At 44.0% G+C, this 20018-nt stretch overlaps 1 protein-coding gene across 1 annotated transcript; it reads right to left on the reverse strand.

Annotated features, from left to right (window-relative positions):
- Nucleotides 1–733: 733 nt before the first annotated feature.
- LOC4348130 (vesicle-associated membrane protein 714) lies at nucleotides 734–3222 on the reverse strand. Its single transcript, XM_015759500.3, has 4 exons — nucleotides 2749–3222; nucleotides 2276–2466; nucleotides 2019–2182; nucleotides 734–1205 (listed from the first exon to the last, which is right to left on the reverse strand). Exons 1-4 carry the CDS (start codon nucleotides 2981–2983, stop codon nucleotides 1115–1117), a joined length of 681 nt encoding a protein of 226 aa, XP_015614986.1. The 5' UTR covers nucleotides 2984–3222; the 3' UTR covers nucleotides 734–1114.
- Nucleotides 3223–20018: the final 16796 nt, after the last annotated feature.

Raw genomic sequence — 20018 nt, forward strand, 5'->3', positions numbered from 1 at the left:
TCAAGGCCAACATCATTAGCTTCTTCAGATATTTAAGATTGATCCGAGAGACAAATCCCGCTCATGCTGCCTCTGCTTAATTAATTAATTAATTAATTAACAATCTCTTCTGCTGCTTCCTTAATTTACCTACTGCTGCTACTATTGATCGATCGATCTATATCTATCTTGTTGGCAATCTATCCCTCTATCTATGTAGGTATATATACATATTACTCTATTTGCAGAGGAGTTGTAGTTGTTTGGGTCATCAAATCATACCACTAACTGTTTAATAATCAACTCTTATCATTGACCTGAGACCGTTGCTGGGTGTATATGTAAGGACTAAATGATGAGTTCCAATCCATACTTGTATATATGTGTGTGAAGAAAAGACGTTCTTTCTAACTGCTCGCTCGCTCTGCCATCTGCAATCCACCATGCTGCACCATTTTCATTTTGCTTTCTACCTGATCGATCAATGTAATGTATTACCAACTCCCTGCACTAATTATAGACTCCTCCGTCGTTACCCTAAATGTCCTCCCAAATTTCAGCTCTGTATTGTATTACTTCAGCATTCTGAAAGTTTCAGAGATTCAGAGACGCCATTCCAACCCACTACCTGAACATTCATCACGCCAGCTGATCCCGGGGAGCTACAAATCATTTCATCACACTCCATGTAGTAATCAACACTTAATTTTGGGCAGAATTTCCCTTCTTCCAAAATTTATTTATCAGGATAACATTACTCATAAACCATATTCATATATTCTCTTGAGAATATTACATGCCATTCGCTTTAGTTAAGGAAAGGGCATACCACAGCACTCATATCATCAGGCAAAACATCCAATTCATGTGCAAGCACAACGGTACAGAAAAGTCTTAGCCAACACAAACAACAAACGACATACTACTGTACATATAGATCCCATTTTGTACAAACCGTTCCATATTAACTTGAAGGAGCACAACCCTCCCGATAACGAAAACTCAGCACCAAATCATTTTCTCAAAACATCACTTGTAACTTTGGGTGCTGAACAGATACGACACATGGCATTGATAGGCTTGCATTGTTGTTACATGGTGTGATGCTTTAATTGAGGTAAATCTGTAGAGCGGATCATGATCTACACGATGGAAGAGAAAGGCCTCCACAGAAAGCAGCGATGATCAAGTAAAGTAGAAGTACTATGACAGCTGTCAACACAGCACTGCAACAACGCAGGACAAAATATGTCAGATGCTGTCAAAAATGTTATTAGTACTGTAGATCTTAGAGTCATCATAATAAATAAAGGGTTGGATCTTATACATATAATGTATGGCAATCAGCAACCAAACACACAGTTTTCTAGATCCTTAAAAAAAAACTAGTAGTATTTCGTTATGCCTGCTATTAATCACCAATTCTTTCAAACCCCAGCAAAAACAGAATAGCAATAGCCCATTGTTCTCAAACTCAATGATACACCAGCTTATTCCATTCAACAAGGGTCACTGAGTGATATATAGTTATACACTTATCCAACATGTCTATTCAACAATAATGACCAACCGAAGGCACATGATTACATAATTTTGGACTAGCAAAGAAATTGCAGCTTCATCATTGTGCAGAGTGTGCTCATTTAAACATGCACTCCTGAATTCTTAGGAGATACTATCGCGCAAAATGGTATTTCCACTGATGAATAAAGCTCTTTAGACTTGGCCTCAGAAAAGGAAATTGCAGCTTTGTTGGCTCTAAACTTTTGTGATTATACATTCATTCAGGCTGAATTCAGGATTTGGTAAACTATAACTGGCAGGAAAAAAAGGGAATAACAAATGTCCATGGCTAAGTACCAATCTCGAAGGGCCTTATAACATCAATCAGGACTTGTCATTAGGGAGTAACTTGTAACAAATGAACTTGAGTGCAGGACTGACCACTAGTTAATGGGTACTGTCAGTGAGTGGTAAAGAAGAGAAGAGATAGATAGTACAGTAGTAAGCAAGAAAGAAAGAAAGAAAGGGTGACTTACAGAAGCTTGGCATTTTTCATCCAAAGAGCTCTCCTGAGCCTCCTGGATTGCTTGCGGAAGTGGAAAGCACTGTCTTGCATGGTGGAGGTCTTGTCGACGAGTAGCGAGATGCGCTCACCTCTGTCGAGAATCTTCTCAATGTTGTCAACCATGACAGTATGTATCTGCACAATGCAAGTTGGAAGAATGAGCATTTGATTGTAGAGCAAAAATGAAAGGAAATTGTGTGGAAGGCAATAAATAAATAGGATACTTGCCTCACTGACTTCCCCACGGAGACGGTTGAGTGTGTCGGCGCTGGGGTTGCTGGAGAAGTACTCCATTTGCTGATGGAGGACCCTAGAGAACTCATCGTTCATGGCATAGGCGAGCGCATTATGGGCGATTCTGCCATAGTTCTTGATGAACCTCATTTGGATGTCCTCGAGGTAAAGAAAGGGAATTCGTCCTGTAATTAATTATACAACAAGTGATGCTCTATCATACTAGTATGTCTGGATTTCGCTGGCTCGCTACTAATAGAGTAGTAACAGTAAAATAGTTGTATGAAAGGAACATAAATGAATAAGTACATGCAAAAATGCCTAAATTAGCTAATGAAGCAATACAGTTTACCATCTTGAATGAATGAAGAACATACTAAGAAGATGAATGAACGAATCCATCTTATCCTATCCATAGATCATATAGATTAGTAGAGTAATACTAGTAAGTATAAGAGAGTTTGTACTTCCGAAGGTGTCGTTGGCCATGCAGAGGAAGGTGAGGCCATCGGCGGCGGCGGGGGGAGGGGAGCGGAGGACGTGGAAGATGTAGCGGTCCTGCGCGAAGCAGAGGCGCGACTCGGCGTCGGGCGGAAGCTTCTCGAGGATGCGGCGGGCGACGGCGCCGGCGTTCCCGGAGACGGCAGAGAACTCGGCGAGAACCACGGTGCCACGCGCCACCACCGCGTAAACGATCGCCATGGATTCTAGATCCAACAACTTAGGCTTGGATAGTTGAATTGATCTGATTGATTTGGGGTTGGGGTTGGGCGGCGAGCTCGGCGGCCGGCGCGGGATGCGAGCTTGGCGGCGGCGGCGAGCCCGGAGGCTGGAGGGTTCCGCCGCCCCGACGAGGTCGTCCTTGTAACCGGCAAGCGAGGAGACGGGGCGGCGACCGGCGAGCAACGAGATTCGATGGATGGATTAGGGGGGTTTGGATCGAGATTTTTCAGAATTTGCCACTTCAGGATATGCCATCCAATTCGTACTATTTTCAGAATATGCCACTGGGATGCGAATTTTCTTCGTTATGTACCACTCCGTCCACTGACGTCACTCCTCGTCCTCGTCTGTCCGTCTGCCGCCCCGTCTATCCGCCGACGCCGCCGCTCGTGTCCCCGTCCATCCGTTGGCGCCACCACCGCGTCCCCGTCAATCCGCCACCGGTCGTGTCAGTCGCGTCGTCCATCCGTCCGCGTTCCCGTCCATCCACCGGTGTCGCCGGTCGTGTCAGCCACGCCGTCCGTCCATCCGCCGCCGCAGCAACATCCTGCTCAAAGTCGCGGTGGTCGAGGATCTTGCGGCGGAGGTCGTAATCGAGCGAGTCGAGGAGGCCGACCCAGCTATCCTCCCCGTGGATTCGGCGAAGAGCTGCCGAGTCCGACTGTCGCCGTCGGTGGCACCGGTGGACGGGTGTCACACCCTAAAAATTCAAAAAAAATATAAATTGTTGTTTAAATGGAATTTCTAGAATTTATTTTAAAAGTCTTGAAAAGAAAATCTAAGTTTAATAATAAATTCCAATATAAAATGGGGCCAGATAAAATTTCATTAAATACTTTGCTTAATTCTATAATTCCTAGATTTTTCTGGGATTTATTTGAGCTAAGGAAGTATTTTTAATAAATAGAATTGCATTTAAGAAATAATTTAAATTGAAAAAGTTTTAAAAAGTTCTCTTTTGGGCTTTGGGCCGAAAGTCGGCCCAAAACCTTCTCTCTCTCCCCGGCCCAAGTCGGCCCAGTTCGCAGCCGCCCGCGCGCGCGCGCGTTCAGTCGCTGACAGGTGGGTCCCACCTGTCAGGCCCGTCGTCTTCCTCGGGCCGAAACCCTAGCGCGCCGCCGCCGAGCCGCCGCCGCTGTTTCCTTCCAATCCGGCCGCCCCTTTCCTTCTCCGGCCAAATCAATAGAGAGGAAATGATCCTCGGGATCTCCTCTACCTTTTCTCCTTTGGAATCTTTGGCTAAATCGGTTTGGAAATCGAGGGATTCGAGTTCGTCTCGGATTCGACTTTCCCGAACCTTCCTTCCTCGTCGCCGGTCGCCGTGGGCCTTCGCCTTCGCCTCCGAGCCCCTTTAAAAGGTTCCCCGTGGTCTCCTCTACCCGCCGCCACCCTCACCTTCGCCTCTCGTCGCCGGAGTCGCCCTAGCGCCGTGTGCCCTAGCTTCGCCGCCGCTCCAGCCGTGCGCCGCCGTCGTTCCAGCCGTCGCCATCGCTCGGGAAGGCCGCCGTCGTGTTCGCCGTCGCGTCGCCGTCCTCGTCCGCCCCTTCGCCGTCGCCGAAGACCGCCGGAGCGTCATCGCCGCCGTCGACCCGAAGAGCTTCGCCGCTTCCTCCTCGTCGCCGTCGCCATCCGTTGATCTTCCGCCGTCGTTTTGGTCGCCGGTGAGTTCGCCGTGCCGCCCGCTTCGTCCTGGTGCCTTCCGTTTGCGTCCTCGCGCCGTCGTTCGCCGGCGAGCGTGCGCCGCCCGAGCCGGCCCAGCCGCCCGAGCCGCCGCCGCCGGGGTGACGTCATCGCTGACGCCATCAAGTTCGTCCTCCGTGAGCCGCCGTGGACCCGATCGATCTCGGCCGTCCATCTTGGATTGGTTTGATCTCGGCCGTCCGTTCGCGTGAACCGTCGCCCGTGCGCCCGGTCCACCGAAACCCTAGCCGCTGACGCAATAAACCATCTTTTCCTTTTCAAAAATAATTCATTATTGCGTCATAATTCAATTTAAACCGATTTAAGTGTTTTAATCCGATTTAATCTTTAAAAATTCATAACTAATTCATCTTAGCTCCAATTTAGTTGGTTCAAGTCTCTAAATTTTTCTAAAATTGAGATCTACACATTAAAAATATCCACATGTACTGTTCATGCTTGTTTATGTGCTGTTTTGGTGATTTTGCTTCTTTCTGCTTAGATTCCGTCGTTTCCGGAGAGTCCGTTTTCGCCGGAGAAGAGTTTGAAGAGTTCCAAGGCCAGCAAGGCAAGTCACACAGATCCCAAACAACCCTTTGAGCATGTTGATCCTATTTAAAGCTATTGTTTCCTTTCAACTATTGCATTTATTTTCGAATGTCATTGGGTGGAATTAACCTATTCTTTGTTATGGCCCTCTTGTTCTTGATTACTTTATTCCTTGATACCTTGGGTTATAATAATTTGACTGGTTGAACTTTATTTATATTGGTTCAACTAGATATTAGGTATAATTGCTTAGCCCTGCTTAGAAACATTAGCTCACTATTGGGATAACTTATGATTCACTGTTATTTAATGATGGCTTAATGATAATTCACGATGGTTAATTGTGATTAGTTGATTAATTAATGTGCCAACTAAAACCTGGTAATGGTGGGTTGTGAGCACATGGTTTTGATGGTCGTGCTCATGACAATTAAGGACCGGTTCACGAGTTTCGGTTGTGAAACATTTATCGTGCCAACCATAAGCCAGCATGGGCAACGGCTTTATCTTTTGTATAGCATGGTTCATTGCGGGGCACCAGACTGAGAAGTGGCGAAGATAAGCCCACGGGGGTCGCTGGGGAGTCCATGCCTTGTTTATAAGGGGGTGATTATGATCCAGGAAAGGTGCGCTGTAGTGGATTGTATTATGCGAGGGGTATTGTCACAACTCCTTTCCGAGGTACCGCGGTGGTATTGAGGCACATGGTGACATGATGTGGGGTTGTGTCTTGTGGGTACAGTGGTACACCTCTGATCAGAGTAAAACTATTCGAATAGCCGTGCCCGCGGTTATGGGCGGGTCGAACAATGTCTTTCGTGATTAGTTACACACTTCTCACCATAGTAATGATGTTATAATTGGTAATAATTTGATTAGCTCCTGGTTTGGAATGGTATATTCCTGGTTTGGAGATAGAACTGTACAGCCGGGATGGTTGTCCAGAATGGTTGGGCCTATACAACAGGGTATGTTGTATAGCGTTGGATTAATATTGCTTAATTAATACTTAACTGTTTTAAATTCCCAAATGTTTGCTAAATGCTGCTTTTGCAAATGGAGCCCTATTATGCCATTCTTTGTTATCCTGTGCATTTGCATATTTGCTGCGTGGCTTGCTGAGTATGTCATATACTCACCTTGCAATCATTCATCAGAGGAAGAGTTCTACTATGAGGCTGATGGAGTGGAGGATTAGGTGTAGCCTTGGTCAAGCTGCCTGTGGAGTGGAGTCGTCCGCGCCGTTTTTATTTTCCGCTGCTTAGATTTTTATTGATTGAGAGGAACTATCTACCTCTGTAATAACATTTTATTCGCTTATTAATTAGAGTAATAATTGTACTCTATTATCAATTTGTTATTGTGTGCCTCGGCTGATTCCTGGACGAGGGTTTACACACATGTAAGCGTTTGGAATTTTGGATAGAAATTCCGGGCGTGACAAGTTGGTATCAGAGCCCCCTTGACCCTAGGTTATGCCAAATGGTTACCCATAGAAGCCCTCTAAAAATACTGGAAAAGTAGAACTGTTCTCCTCCCTTTCTCTTTTAATTAAACCAAACTAATGGCACATGCACTTCATAATCTCTTTTAATGGTTCTCATTCAAAATTTATTCCAGTGTTATTAGTACTGTACATCTATTACTGTACTAATGGCTCATTTTACTAGCAAAAGTTTTACAATGTTGTTTTATTTAATCTTGCTGCAATAAAATAAATTTAGCAAGTTGATTTTATAACTTGATTTCATTTCTTTTGAAACCTGTTATTCAAAAATACAAAACTTGTGACCTCGTTTTCAACTGTTTCAACTTATCTTGCAAGCTTGGTTTACTTTATTTTACTTACCTTTTACTTTGATTTTCTAAACTTTATTCAAATTAATCCAAAAGCTTGTGCTATTAATTGGATAAATGTCTTAACTCCCTCCTTTCACTTGTCTTTAGATGCCGCGCTACAAGCCTGAGTATCTTTTTGGTGTTGAGGGTTTTGTCCAGGAGTTGCGTACGATGTCCTTTGTCATTGGATTTGGGACTGTCCCTTTTTATGCCCAGATTCGTCATGATCGTCATGAAGAGAAGTGCCGAGTCAAAGTCACCTTGAACAGTAATAGTGAAGATATTCCCTCAGTGATGTTCGAAGCTGGAGGAAGAAACTACATCCATGCATGTCAGGAGGTGGCAAGGATCGCCATAGGAGAGCTCCGTGATCGCTACAGTGATCAGTTGGCCGACACTGAGTATCGCTACCATCCTCGCCAACCCCAGGGAAGTGACCGTGGAGACTGAAGGAATTGAGAATGATGCTACCACAAGGCATTTGGTTGAGATGCTGTGGGCCATGGATGAAAGTCGTGCAGAGACTGTGTTAGCAGCTCAAGATCGTGAAGATCGGAATCGTGGTAAGATTTGCAAGTTAGAAGACAAGGTGGATCGTTTGGAGAAGGAATTAGCCGCATTGAAGGGAGAAGCACCACCTCAGAAGGCCAGGATTCGTCTTACCGCAAGGAAGAGAGCTTTATTTGTCCCTCGCTATCAATTGGCGCCAAAGGTTCGTGTGGTGGAGAAAGAAGTTGCCCCAGCAGATCCTCCGGTCATCATCATAAGTAGTGATGAAGAAGAAGAATCCAAGCGCAACTGTTCCAAGATTGAGTGGGTAGCAACCCAAGATGATGAAGACGAGCCGAACGAGCCTTCAATCGACCTCCGATGCTCGGAAGAACTAGAGTGACTTGTTAAGCCGTTGTCTTAGATCGTTGTGTTAGTTTGCTTGTTTTAAGTTTGGTTGTGTGTGTGTGGGTCTTGCATGTGATTTACATCAGTGGTGGGATGTAAGTACATGTGTTTGTTTGCTTTTTGAGTGTTAGGAAGTTGGTGAGTTTAGTGGTGTGTGAGTTTTCAGTTTGTAATAATGAAACTTAGTTAAGATCAATAAAAGTTAAAGTAATTCTCTGCCCTAAGTAGTTTTCCCCCGGTTTCTCTTCTTGTGCCCTGTCTATGCCAGATGGTGAACACTCGCAGCAACGGGAATGGTCCCAACCTCAACAACCCCAATAACAATAACAATGGAGAGAATCCAACCCTTGCTCAAGTTCTTGCTCAACAGACTCAGCTAATGAACATGATGATGCAGCAACTTCAGAACCAGCAGAACCAAGGAAATAACCATGCACCCCCTCAGAATAAGTTAGCAGAATTTCTTCGTGTAAGGCCGCCTGTTTTCTCTAGTACCACTAATCCTGTTGAAGCTGGTGATTGGTTGCATGCCATAGAGAAGAAGTTGGATTTGCTTCAGTGCACTGATCAGGAGAAGGTCTCATTTGCATCACACCAGTTGCATGGCCCTGCCTCTGAATGGTGGGATCACTTCCGCCTGAATAGGACTACTGCTGAACCTATCACTTGGCTTGAATTCACCGCTGCTTTCCGGAAGACGCATATACCATCGGGAGTGGTGTCTCTCAAGAAGAAGGAATTCAGGTCACTCACTCAAGGATCTCGCTCTGTTACGGAGTATTTGCACGAATTCAATCGTCTTGCCCGTTATGCTCCGGAAGATGTACGCAATGATGAAGAGCGTCAGGAGAAGTTCTTGGAAGGACTTAATGATGAGCTTTCTTACCCACTCATGACTGAAGATTATTCTGATTTCCAGAAATTAGTGGATAAGGCTATTCATCAGGAGGACAAGTACAATCGCATGGAGCAGAAGAAACGCCGGATTGCTCACTTCAAGGCACAACAGGGGAATAATCAGAAGCCGCGTCTTACTTTAGGACCCCAGTCTATGCCACATGGAGGTTCTTCGTCTGTTGTTCGTCCGCAGCATCAGTTCTTCAACAACAATGCTGGCAACAACATCCGTAATCAAGCTCCACGTCCTGTTGCAGCTTCGACACAGCAACAACCTGCCAAGAGGGAGCAAGGCAGCAAGCCTGTGGTATGTTTCAACTGTGGAGACCCAGGACATTATGCTGACAAGTGTCCAAAGCCCCGACACGTGAAGGTTGTCCCTGCCCAGAGCAACTCTGCTGTACCAGCATCAAAGGCCCGTGTCAATCATGTTGCAGCTGCAGAAGCTCAAGATGCTCCAGATGTGATTTTGGGTACGTTCCTTGTTAACTCAGTTCCTGCAACAGTGCTTTTCGATTCTGGTGCTACACATTCATTCTTATCTATGAGTTTTGCGGGAAATCATGGGATGGAAGTAGAAGATCTTAGATGTCCTTTGATGGTTAGTACCCCAAGTAATCAAGCACTCTCTTTGCAACGTAGCCCCTCTGTCAGAATAGAAATTCAAGGGGTACCATTTCTGGCCAATCTTATATTGTTAGAATCCAAAGACCTTGACGTCATTCTAGGGATGGACTGGTTAGCCAGACATAAAGGTGTGATAGACTGTGCTAACAGAAAAGTAACTCTCACCAGCAATGATGGTCGAGTTGTGACTGTTCATGCATTGTCTTCTGAGTTTTTAAGGTCAAGACTGAACCAGATAACTTTGGAAGAGATTCCTATAGTCCGGGGGTATCCTGATGTGTTCCCAGATGATTTACCTGGTATGCCACCTAAAAGGGATATAGAGTTCAGAAAAGATTTGGTACCTGGAACAACTCCGATCCATAAGAGACCTTATAGAATGGCAGCCAATGAGTTGGCAGAAGTTAAGAGGCAAGTAGATGATTTGCTTCAGAAAGGATACATCAGACCGAGTTCATCACCATGGGGAGCTCCGGTTATTTTTGTGGAAAAGAAAGACCATACCCAGAGGATGTGTGTGGACTATCGTGCATTAAATGATGTGACTATCAAGAATAAGTACCCGCTACCCAGAATTGATGATTTGTTTGATCAGCTTAAAGGTGCCACCGTTTTCTCCAAGATAGATCTTCGATCAGGGTATCACCAGTTGAGAATCAAAGAGGAAGATATACCTAAGACAGCTTTTACCACTAGGTACGGGTTGTTCGAATGTACTGTTATGTCTTTTGGACTTACCAATGCCCCCGCTTTCTTCATGAACTTGATGAATAAGGTGTTTATGGAATATCTAGACAAGTTCGTGGTGGTCTTTATTGATGACATTCTTATCTACTCTAAGACCAAAGAAGAGCATGAAGAACATCTTCGCCTTGCATTGGAGAAGCTACGAGAACATCAATTGTATGCCAAGTTCAGCAAGTGTGAATTCTGGTTGTCTGAAGTAAAGTTCCTTGGTCACGTCATCTCAGCAGGAGGAGTTGCCGTCGATCCTAGTAATGTGGAATCCGTAACCAACTGGAAACAACCAAAGACAGTTTCAGAGATCCGCAGTTTCCTAGGCCTCGCAGGATATTATCGGAAGTTTATAGAGAATTTTTCCAAGATTGCTAAGCCCATGACACGACTGTTTCAGAAAGATGTGAAGTACAAGTGGTCAGAAGAATGTGAGCAGAGTTTTCAAGAGTTGAAGAATCGCTTGATATCAGCTCCTATTTTGATTTTGCCTGATCCAAAGAAGGGTTTCCAGGTGTATTGCGATGCATCCAAACTTGGGTTAGGTTGTGTTTTGATGCAAGATGGGAAGGTGGTTGCCTATGCATCTCGTCAGTTACGTCCGCATGAAAAGAACTACCCTACTCATGATCTTGAGTTAGCTGCAGTAGTTCATGCGTTGAAAATTTGGCGTCATTATCTTTTCGGTACTCGTACAGAGGTGTACACCGATCACAAGAGTTTAAAGTATATCTTTACTCAGCCGGATCTGAACATGAGACAAAGGAGATGGTTGGAATTAATTAAGGATTATGACATGGGAATTCATTATCACCCAGGAAAGGCTAATGTAGTAGCAGACGCTCTTAGCAGGAAAGGCTATTGCAATGCTACAGAAGGACGACAGTTGCCACTGGAATTATGCAAGGAATTTGAAAGATTGAATTTGGGAATTGTCAGTATAGGTTTCGTTGCAGCCTTAGAAGCGAAGCCCACTCTAATTGATCAAGTTAGAGAAGCTCAAACTAATGATCCGGATATCCAAGAAATTAAGAAGAATATGAGAAGAGGAAAAGCTATTGGTTTCTTGGAGGATGAGCACGGAACTGTATGGTTGGGTGAGAGAATCTGTGTCCCCGACAACAAAGATTTAAAAGATGCAATTCTGAAAGAAGCTCATGATACTTTATACTCCATTCACCCTGGTAGTACTAAGATGTACCAGGATCTCAAGGAAAGGTTTTGGTGGGCAAGTATGAAGCGTGAAATTGCAGAATACGTAGCAGTATGTGATGTTTGTCAGCGAGTCAAGGCAGAACATCAGAAACCCGCCGGTTTGTTGCAGCCTTTGAAGATTCCTGAATGGAAATGGGAAGAAATCGGTATGGATTTTATCACTGGTTTGCCCAAAACGTCATTAGGCCATGACTCTATTTGGGTGATAGTCGACAGACTTACCAAAGTGGCACATTTCATTCCGGTAAAAACAACCTATTCCGGAAGTCGCTTAGCAGAATTGTATATGGCAAGGATTGTGTGTTTGCATGGCGTCCCTAAGAAGATAGTGTCTGATCGAGGCAGTCAGTTTACTTCAAATTTTTGGAAGAAACTTCAGGAAGAGATGGGTTCTAAGTTGAACTTTAGTACTGCTTATCATCCGCAGACAGACGGACAAACTGAAAGGGTGAATCAGATTTTGGAAGACATGTTGAGAGCTTGTGCTTTAGATTTCGGTGGAAGTTGGGATAAGAATCTACCTTATGCAGAATTTTCATACAACAACAGTTATCAAGCTAGTCTTCAGATGGCTCCTTACGAAGCACTGTATGGTCGGAAGTGCCGCACTCCGCTTTTGTGGGATCAAACGGGAGAACGTCAGGTTTTCGGGACGGATATCCTAAGGGAAGCAGAAGAAAAGGTGAAAATCATTCAAGAAAGATTGCGAGTGGCTCAGTCTCGACATAAGAGTTATGCCGACAATCGCCGCAGAGATTTGAGTTTTGAAGAAGGAGATTACGTGTATCTTCGTGTCACGCCTCTTAGAGGAGTTCATCGTTTCCATACCAAAGGAAAATTGGTACCGCGTTTTGTGGGACCTTATAAGATTGTCAGTAGAAGAGGAGAGGTTGCTTATCAGTTAGAGTTACCTCAATCTTTGGCAGAAGTCCATAATGTGTTCCATGTGTCGCAATTGAAGAAGTGTTTAAGAGTACCTACCGAAGAAGCTAATCTTGAACAAATAGAAGTCCAAGAGGATCTGACCTATGTGGAGAAACCAATCCGTATCTTGGAAACAAATGAGAGAAGAACCAGGAATCGAGTTATCCGTTTTTGCAAAGTCCAGTGGAGTAATCACTCGGAAGAAGAATCAACTTGGGAACGAGAAGATGAATTGAAGTCAGCTCATCCGTATCTGTTCGCCAGTTCTTCCGAATCTCGGGGACGAGATTCTGTTTAAGGGGGGTAGGTTTGTCACACCCTAAAAATTCAAAAAAAATATAAATTGTTGTTTAAATGGAATTTCTAGAATTTATTTTAAAAGTCTTGAAAAGAAAATCTAAGTTTAATTAATAAATTCCAATATAAAATGGGGCCAGATAAAATTTCATTAAATACTTTGCTTAATTCTATAATTCCTAGATTTTTCTGGGATTTATTTGAGCTAAGGAAGTATTTTTAATAAATGGAATTGCATTTAAGAAATAATTTAAATTGAAAAAGTTTTAAAAAGTTCTCTTTTGGGCTTTGGGCCGAAAGTTGGCCCAAAACCTTCTCTCTCTCTCCCCGGCCCAAGTCGGCCCAGTTCGCAGCCGCCCGCGCGCGCGCGTTCGGTCGCTGACAGGTGGGTCCCACCTGTCAGGCCCGTCGTCTTCCTCGGGCCGAAACCCTAGCGCGCCGCCGCCGAGCCACCGCCGCTGTTTCCTTCCAATCTGGCCGCCCCTTTCCTTCTCCGGCCAAATCAATAGAGAGGAAATGATCCTCGGGATCTCCTCTACCTTTTCTCCTTTGGAATCTTTGGCTAAATCGGTTTGGAAATCGAGGGATTCGAGTTCGTCTCGGATTCGTCTTTCCCGAACCTTCCTTCCTCGTCGCCGGTCGCCGTGGGCCTTCGCCTTCGCCTCCGAGCCCCTTTAAAAGGTTCCCCGTGGTCTCCTCTACCCGCCGCCACCCTCGCCTTCGCCTCTCGTCGCCGGAGTCGCCCTAGCGCCGTGTGCCCTAGCTTCGCCGCCGCCGCCGCCGCTCCAGCCGTGCGCCGCCGTTGTTCCAGCCGTCGCCATCGCTCGGGAAGGCCGCCGTCGTGTTCGCCGTCGCGTCGCCGTCCTCGTCCGCCCCTTCGCCGTCGCCGAAGACCGCCGGAGCGTCATCGCCGCCGTCGACCCGAAGAGCTTCGCCGCTTCCTCCTCGTCGCCGTCGCCATCCGTTGATCTTCCGCCGTCGTTTTGGTCGCCGGTGAGTTCGCCGTGCCGCCCGCTTCGTCCTGGTGCCTTCCGTTTGCGTCCTCGCGCCGTCGTTCGCCGGCGAGCATGCGCCGCCCGAGCCGTCCCAGCTGCCCGAGCCGCCGCCGCCGGGGTGACGTCATCGCTGACGCCATCAAGTTCGTCCTCCGTGAGCCGCCGTGGACCCGATCGATCTCGGCCGTCCATCTTGGATTGGTTTGATCTCGGCCGTCCGTTCGCGTGAACCGTCGCCCGTGCGCCCGGTCCACCGAAACCCTAGCCGCTGACGCAATAAACCATCTTTTCCTTTTCAAAAATAATTCATTATTGCGTCATAATTCAATTTAATCCGATTTAAGTGTTTTAATCCGATTTAATCTTTAAAAATTCATAACTAATTCATCTTAGCTCCAATTTAGTTGGTTCAAGTCTCTAAATTTTTCTAAAATTGAGATCTACACATTAAAAATATCCACATGTACTGTTCATGCTTGTTTATGTGCTGTTTTGGTGATTTTGCTTCTTTCTGCTTAGATTCCGTCGTTTCCGGAGAGTCCGTTTTCACCGGAGAAGAGTTTGAAGAGTTCCAAGGCCAGCAAGGCAAGTCACACAGATCCCAAACAACCCTTTGAGCATGTTGATCCTATTTAAAGCTATTGTTTCCTTTCAACTATTGCATTTATTTTCGAATGTCATTGGGTGGAATTAACCAATTCTTTGTTATGGCCCTCTTGTTCTTGATTACTTTATTCCTTGATACCTTGGGTTATAATAATTTGACTGGTTGAACTTTATTTATATTGGTTCAACTAGATATTAGGTATAATTGCTTAGCCCTGCTTAGAAACATTAGCTCACTATTGGGATAACTTATGATTCACTGTTATTTAATGATGGCTTAATGATAATTCACGATGGTTAATTGTGATTAGTTGATTAATTAATGTGCCAACTAAAACCTGGTAATGGTGGGTTGTGAGCACATGGTTTTGATGGTCGTGCTCATGACAATTAAGGACCGGTTCACGAGTTTCGGTTGTGAAACATTTATCGTGCCAACCACAAGCCAGCATGGGCAACGGCTTTATCTTTTGTATAGCATGGTTCATTGCGGGGCACCAGACTGAGAAGTGGCGGAGATAAGCCCACGGGGGTCGCTGGGGAGTCCATGCCTTGTTTATAAGGGGGTGATTATGATCCAGGAAAGGTGCGCTGTAGTGGATTGTGTTATGCGAGGGGTATTGTCACAACTCCTTTCCAAGGTACCGCGGTGGTATTGAGGCACATGGTGACATGATGTGGGGTTGTGTCTTGTGGGTACAGTGGTACACCTCTGATCAGAGTAAAACTATTCGAATAGCCGTGCCCGCGGTTATGGGCGGGTCGAACAATGTCTTTCGTGATTAGTTACACACTTCTCACCATAGTAATGATGTTATAATTGGTAATAATTTGATTAGCTCCTGGTTTGGAATGGTATATTCCTGGTTTGGAGATAGAACTGTACAGCCGGGATGGTTGTCCAGAATGGTTGGGCTTATACAACAGGGTATGTTGTATAGCGTTGGATTAATATTGCTTAATTAATACTTAACTGTTTTAAATTTCCAAATGTTTGCTAAATGCTGCTTTTGCAAATGGAGCCCTATTATGCCATCCTTTGTTATCCTGTGCATTTGCATATTTGCTGCGTGGCTTGCTGAGTATGTCATATACTCACCTTGCAATCATTCATCAGAGGAAGAGTTCTACTATGAGGCTGATGGAGTGGAGGATTAGGTGTAGCCTTGGTCAAGCTGCCTGTGGAGTGGAGTCGTCCGCGCCGTTTTTATTTTCCGCTGCTTAGATTTTTATTGATTGAGAGGAACTATCTACCTCTGTAATAACATTTTATTCGCTTATTAATTAGAGTAATAATTGTACTCTATTATCAATTTGTTATTGTGTGCCTCGGCTGATTCCTGGACGAGGGTTTACACACATGTAAGCGTTTGGAATTTTGGATAGAAATTCCGGGCGTGACAACGGGGTCACGGGCAATGCCAGAGGATGGACGGCGGGACGGGGACAACACCAGCAAACGGACCCGGGGGAAGGGGAGGGGGTGCCGGTGGACGGACGGGGTCGCAGCAGTGACGGTGGACGAATGGGAACGCAGCGGCACCGGCACCAGCACGGGCAGATGGAAGGGGATGCGGGCGGCGGCAGACAGAGGGACGACGACGAGAACTGACGTCGGACGAAGTGGCGCAGAAAATTCGCATCCAGTGGCATATTCTGAAAGTAGTGCGAATTAGATGGCATATCGTGAAGGCAGTGCGTATTGGATGGCAAATTCTGAAAATAAATGAATAGGATCGGCTCCTCTGACCTTGCAAGCGAACGGCAGACAAGAACGCTACAGTGTTGTAGCGTATGTAGCGATTAAATGAAACTAACTTAAACTGTGAGAATGGATTAAGTTGTTTTTTCTTCTATGTATCATTACTTAAGATGAAAGTTTGGGACTATACTTATCCTGGAAAGTCTTATATGAGTATAAGTTGGAAACACATCTGGTCACCACATTTGGACTAGTACTTATCCTAAATGTGTAATACATTTGATCGCCACCTTTGTATGGTTTGACTGGCTCATCTCAGTATAAAGTTGATTGACATGCTAAAGTCCCAACAATGTATCACATGTTCACTGAAGTCAGAGGATCTTGATCCATTTGGATCGGGGTTTTTAACTATTTGCCACTCTTACGGATTGGCACTATCTAGATACCACTCTTCCCCTTTTTTTTACCCAAAACATCAGAGTTTATCTCTGATTAGAAAGCCATGTCAACAGGAAGGATTTGAAATGATATTTTTGTTCCTGGATCAATGTAGTATTCCCTCCATTCAAAATATAGTAACCTAGAATTAGATGGGATGTATCCTAATACTACGAATCTGAACTGGGATACATCGGTCGTAGGTTGCAAAATTCAGGGACAGAGAGAGTATTCCTTCTTGTTGTTCGAAGCCAAAAACGTGTCGCTGCCACTCCTGCCTGCTAGCATCGCCGCCCCTCCCGCTTGCTCGTGCCGCCTCCGCCACCCCTCCCGCCCGATTGTTCCTCTGATCTAGCCTACTCACGCCCGTCGCCCCCAATGGCTGCAACTGGCGGGAAACCCTAGCGCCGGCCAGCCATCACTTGGTGGTGGCTGTGGCGGTGATGAAGCCGATTGTTTGCCCCCTCTGATGAGTTGTCTTTTCGCTTGATGAACTTTTATTTGTTACTTGTGTTTGTTATTGGAATTAGATCTGTCCTGACTCCAAAATTGTTGTAAGTTTTGGTTATGTCAGGATTGATCCTGGCAATGCGTTTAGAATTGTTGTTAAGGGCGCTAAGTACGTAGCAGACCTAGAGTATGAGATGCTAGAAATGGCAGAACAAAGGTTTGATTTGTGGGTTGATAGATGCAAGGGCTATTCTCTTGCCAATTTGCGTGATGATATGGCAAGCAAGATAATTTGGGGGTGAGCCAACAAATTGCAGTGTGGGGCTTGGATAATGCACTGGTGGTGGATGGAAGATGGAAACTAACAAAGACCTTGAACATATGATGAAGTCCAGGTGGGATGTGAATATGCTAGAAATTGGGTATTGAAGTGGTTGATAAAGAGGGTTATGGTTCTATTCAGAGTGTTGTAGTAAACAAATCTAATGCACGTTGTGGGTCAAGTTTGGTTGTTGCCACTAAAATGGTGAATGCAGATCCATTTCTTGTTTGTCCACCTGATCATGCTGGAAATTTAGAACATGCAGCAAATGTGATAGGCCAGAGCAAGATGGTGATGCCTATGTTTTGGTGGATGAGTGTAACACCTTGAAATTTTGAGTAAATAAAATTCGGAGACCAAAAATTCCTCCAGAAATTTTTTTGCGAAAACTTGCATCATGCTGGCTCTCTTTGGTTTTACACTCTTTTATGCCAGTGCCAAAATCTTTATATTTGGGGTTAACCCTAAATAAGTTAACCAATTAATTATGGCCAATGGAAGGCACGCAATCAGCGGGTATTCAAGTTAACAGAGCCAACTGTTGCCAGCAGCCCAGCACCCTGCAGGCCTGCATCAAATCGAAGAAAGCCTGCAGTTGTGGGTTCATCGTCTCAAGCCCAATCTTCGCGTGCATATCAACGCTTGGGCAGACAAGCTTAGCTAAGATACTCTGAAGTGTTTTCACTTCCGTTTACTATTCAGCTCCTCAGCTCCTCTTTTGTTCTAAGTTTTTTTTTTAAGATTTTCATGTTTTAAATTTCTTGTTTTAATTCCTGCTCTTTTCACCTTTGGCAATTCTTGCCCCTTCTTTTTCCTTCTTTTATCTTGATTCTCCTTTCCTGAATGTACTCTTCTTTGCCATTTCTTGGCTTTGTCAGTCTTTGACTGCTATTAATACAATGGTTATAAGGTAGAGTCTCTCTACCATTTGCGTCAAAAAAAAATCCAAATTGTTATTCTTATTCTTCAGAAAGAAGTGGTTGCTGCTTCCACAGTACACCTCACCACCTTCAGAATCGGCGTGGGAGTGGACGCTAGATTTTTTTTTTCCTTCAGATTTTCTGTTTTTTACAGCATTATGTTTTTCGGGATATTATTTTGCAACATATTGCCAGACCACAAAAATATTTAGAAAGATCCCCATTTTTATTAAGCACTGCAGGGTTGCGTGAGATTATGATAAATCGACAGGCTATATGTATTTGTTTTATTAGTCACTGCATGTGTTTGGCTTATACTGAAATGACTGCACTGCAATGTTCACATAAGCGATGATCAGGTTGGTCACAAATTTCAAAAACTTCAGTGATCATTGCGACTGATTGGTTTATCAGAAATATCAAACTGGGTATAGAGATGTTTCTTCGACAAGCTTTTTTTTTATTTAAAATCAGCACCAGACATTACTCTGTTCTTTCTGCAGTTATATATGTAGGAATTATATAAGGAAGTATGAAGAGAAAAAAAAGATGGACTTGAATTGCTTCACCAAAATTTCCTGAACATGAATAAGATTATATAAATATGCTTACAATGAATAATCTGAAGAATAAGATTACAGTGGTTGCAGTGCCAATGTGCTAATGGCTTAATGCAATATTGATAAATTAAAAATTGACAGACAGACCAGGTGGTGTGCAGGATCCTGTGGGCAGTGGCCATGCATACCAAGCTGCCAGACCAATATACTAAGGTGTATCTGTAGGCAAAAACTAAAAATATAATTGGTTGAACTACACTTGTTATATTCAAGATGGAAGTTCCTATTCCTTTTCATAATGCATCAGTCCATGTCATCTGAAGAAGTTGATGGTGTTCAGTCCTACAAAAAAAAGTTGTCCTGATATGATTCTAGGTATTGCAAAATAAGGCATGAATCATTTAGGAATATACTACTGCACCCCAGCAAGAACCGATAGTTGAGGAAATCCAAGTTGTCACTTACTGAGAGTGAGTCCAAACCAAAAACTATAACTTTTCCCCTCTTTTTTGTTAAACAAAAGCTCCAGGTATGATGAATGAAAGTGTACAGAGCCTCTTTACTCAATTTTTTCAGACAAAAATTCAGATTCCGACAAATGAATCTATTGTCTGAAATAACCTAAATACTCCTTTGGCATAAATGATTCCAGCAAATGAATCTATTTATGAAACAACCTAAATACTCCTTTGGCATAGATGACACGGTGTGTGCGCTTTGCAAAGCTCTCTCTCTGGATGCTTATATGTCAGAAAACATTAATCTCCTCTCTCCTTAATCGCCTCTCTCTTCTATTTTTACTTTTCCTTTTTCTTTTTTGAGATCACTCTGTTTTTCTTTTTCCTGGTATATGCTTTCAGTCAAGCACAGAATCCACAAATTAACAAACAAGCAATCATGTTGCAGGGCTCAATTAGCTGATGATTTCTGAAACAAAGATGGCCTTGAATTGCTATCTGCAATTTGTTTTCTGAACATGAATATGATTACACAATTATGCTTACAAAGTTACAATGAATAATAATAAAAAGAAGATTACACTGATTCCGGTGCCAATGCGCTATTGCCCTAATGAAATTATCAGTCCTAAGACAATACTACCAGTATTGCTAAGTTACAGACTGACAATAAGGTGTACAGATGACTCTGTTTTTGTTATTCCTGGTATGTACTGAAGATACAACACATACTACAAAACTATTCCCTTTTCCTGATGATTAACAAACAAGCACTCATGAAGCAGGACTCATCAAGCTGAAAAATGTCTGATAATTTTATTGAACAAATAGGGCCTTGAATTGCTTTGTACAAATTGAATAGGATTTACATAAGAATTGCTTTCTACAAATTGAATAGGA

Source organism: Oryza sativa, chromosome 10, assembly GCF_034140825.1.
Source record: "Oryza sativa Japonica Group chromosome 10, ASM3414082v1".
NCBI lineage: Eukaryota > Viridiplantae > Streptophyta > Magnoliopsida > Poales > Poaceae > Oryza > Oryza sativa.

Coding starts and splice junctions, on each gene's coding strand:
- LOC4348130 (XM_015759500.3), bottom strand. CDS start 2,983: ATGGCGATCGTTTACGCGGTGGTGGCGCGTGGCACCGTGGTTCTCGCC. Junction 2,467..2,748: donor GGCCAACGACACCTTCGGAA/GTACAAACTCTC, acceptor AATTAATTACAG/GACGAATTCCCTTTCTTTAC. Junction 2,183..2,275: donor TCCGTGGGGAAGTCAGTGAG/GCAAGTATCCTA, acceptor TGCATTGTGCAG/ATACATACTGTCATGGTTGA.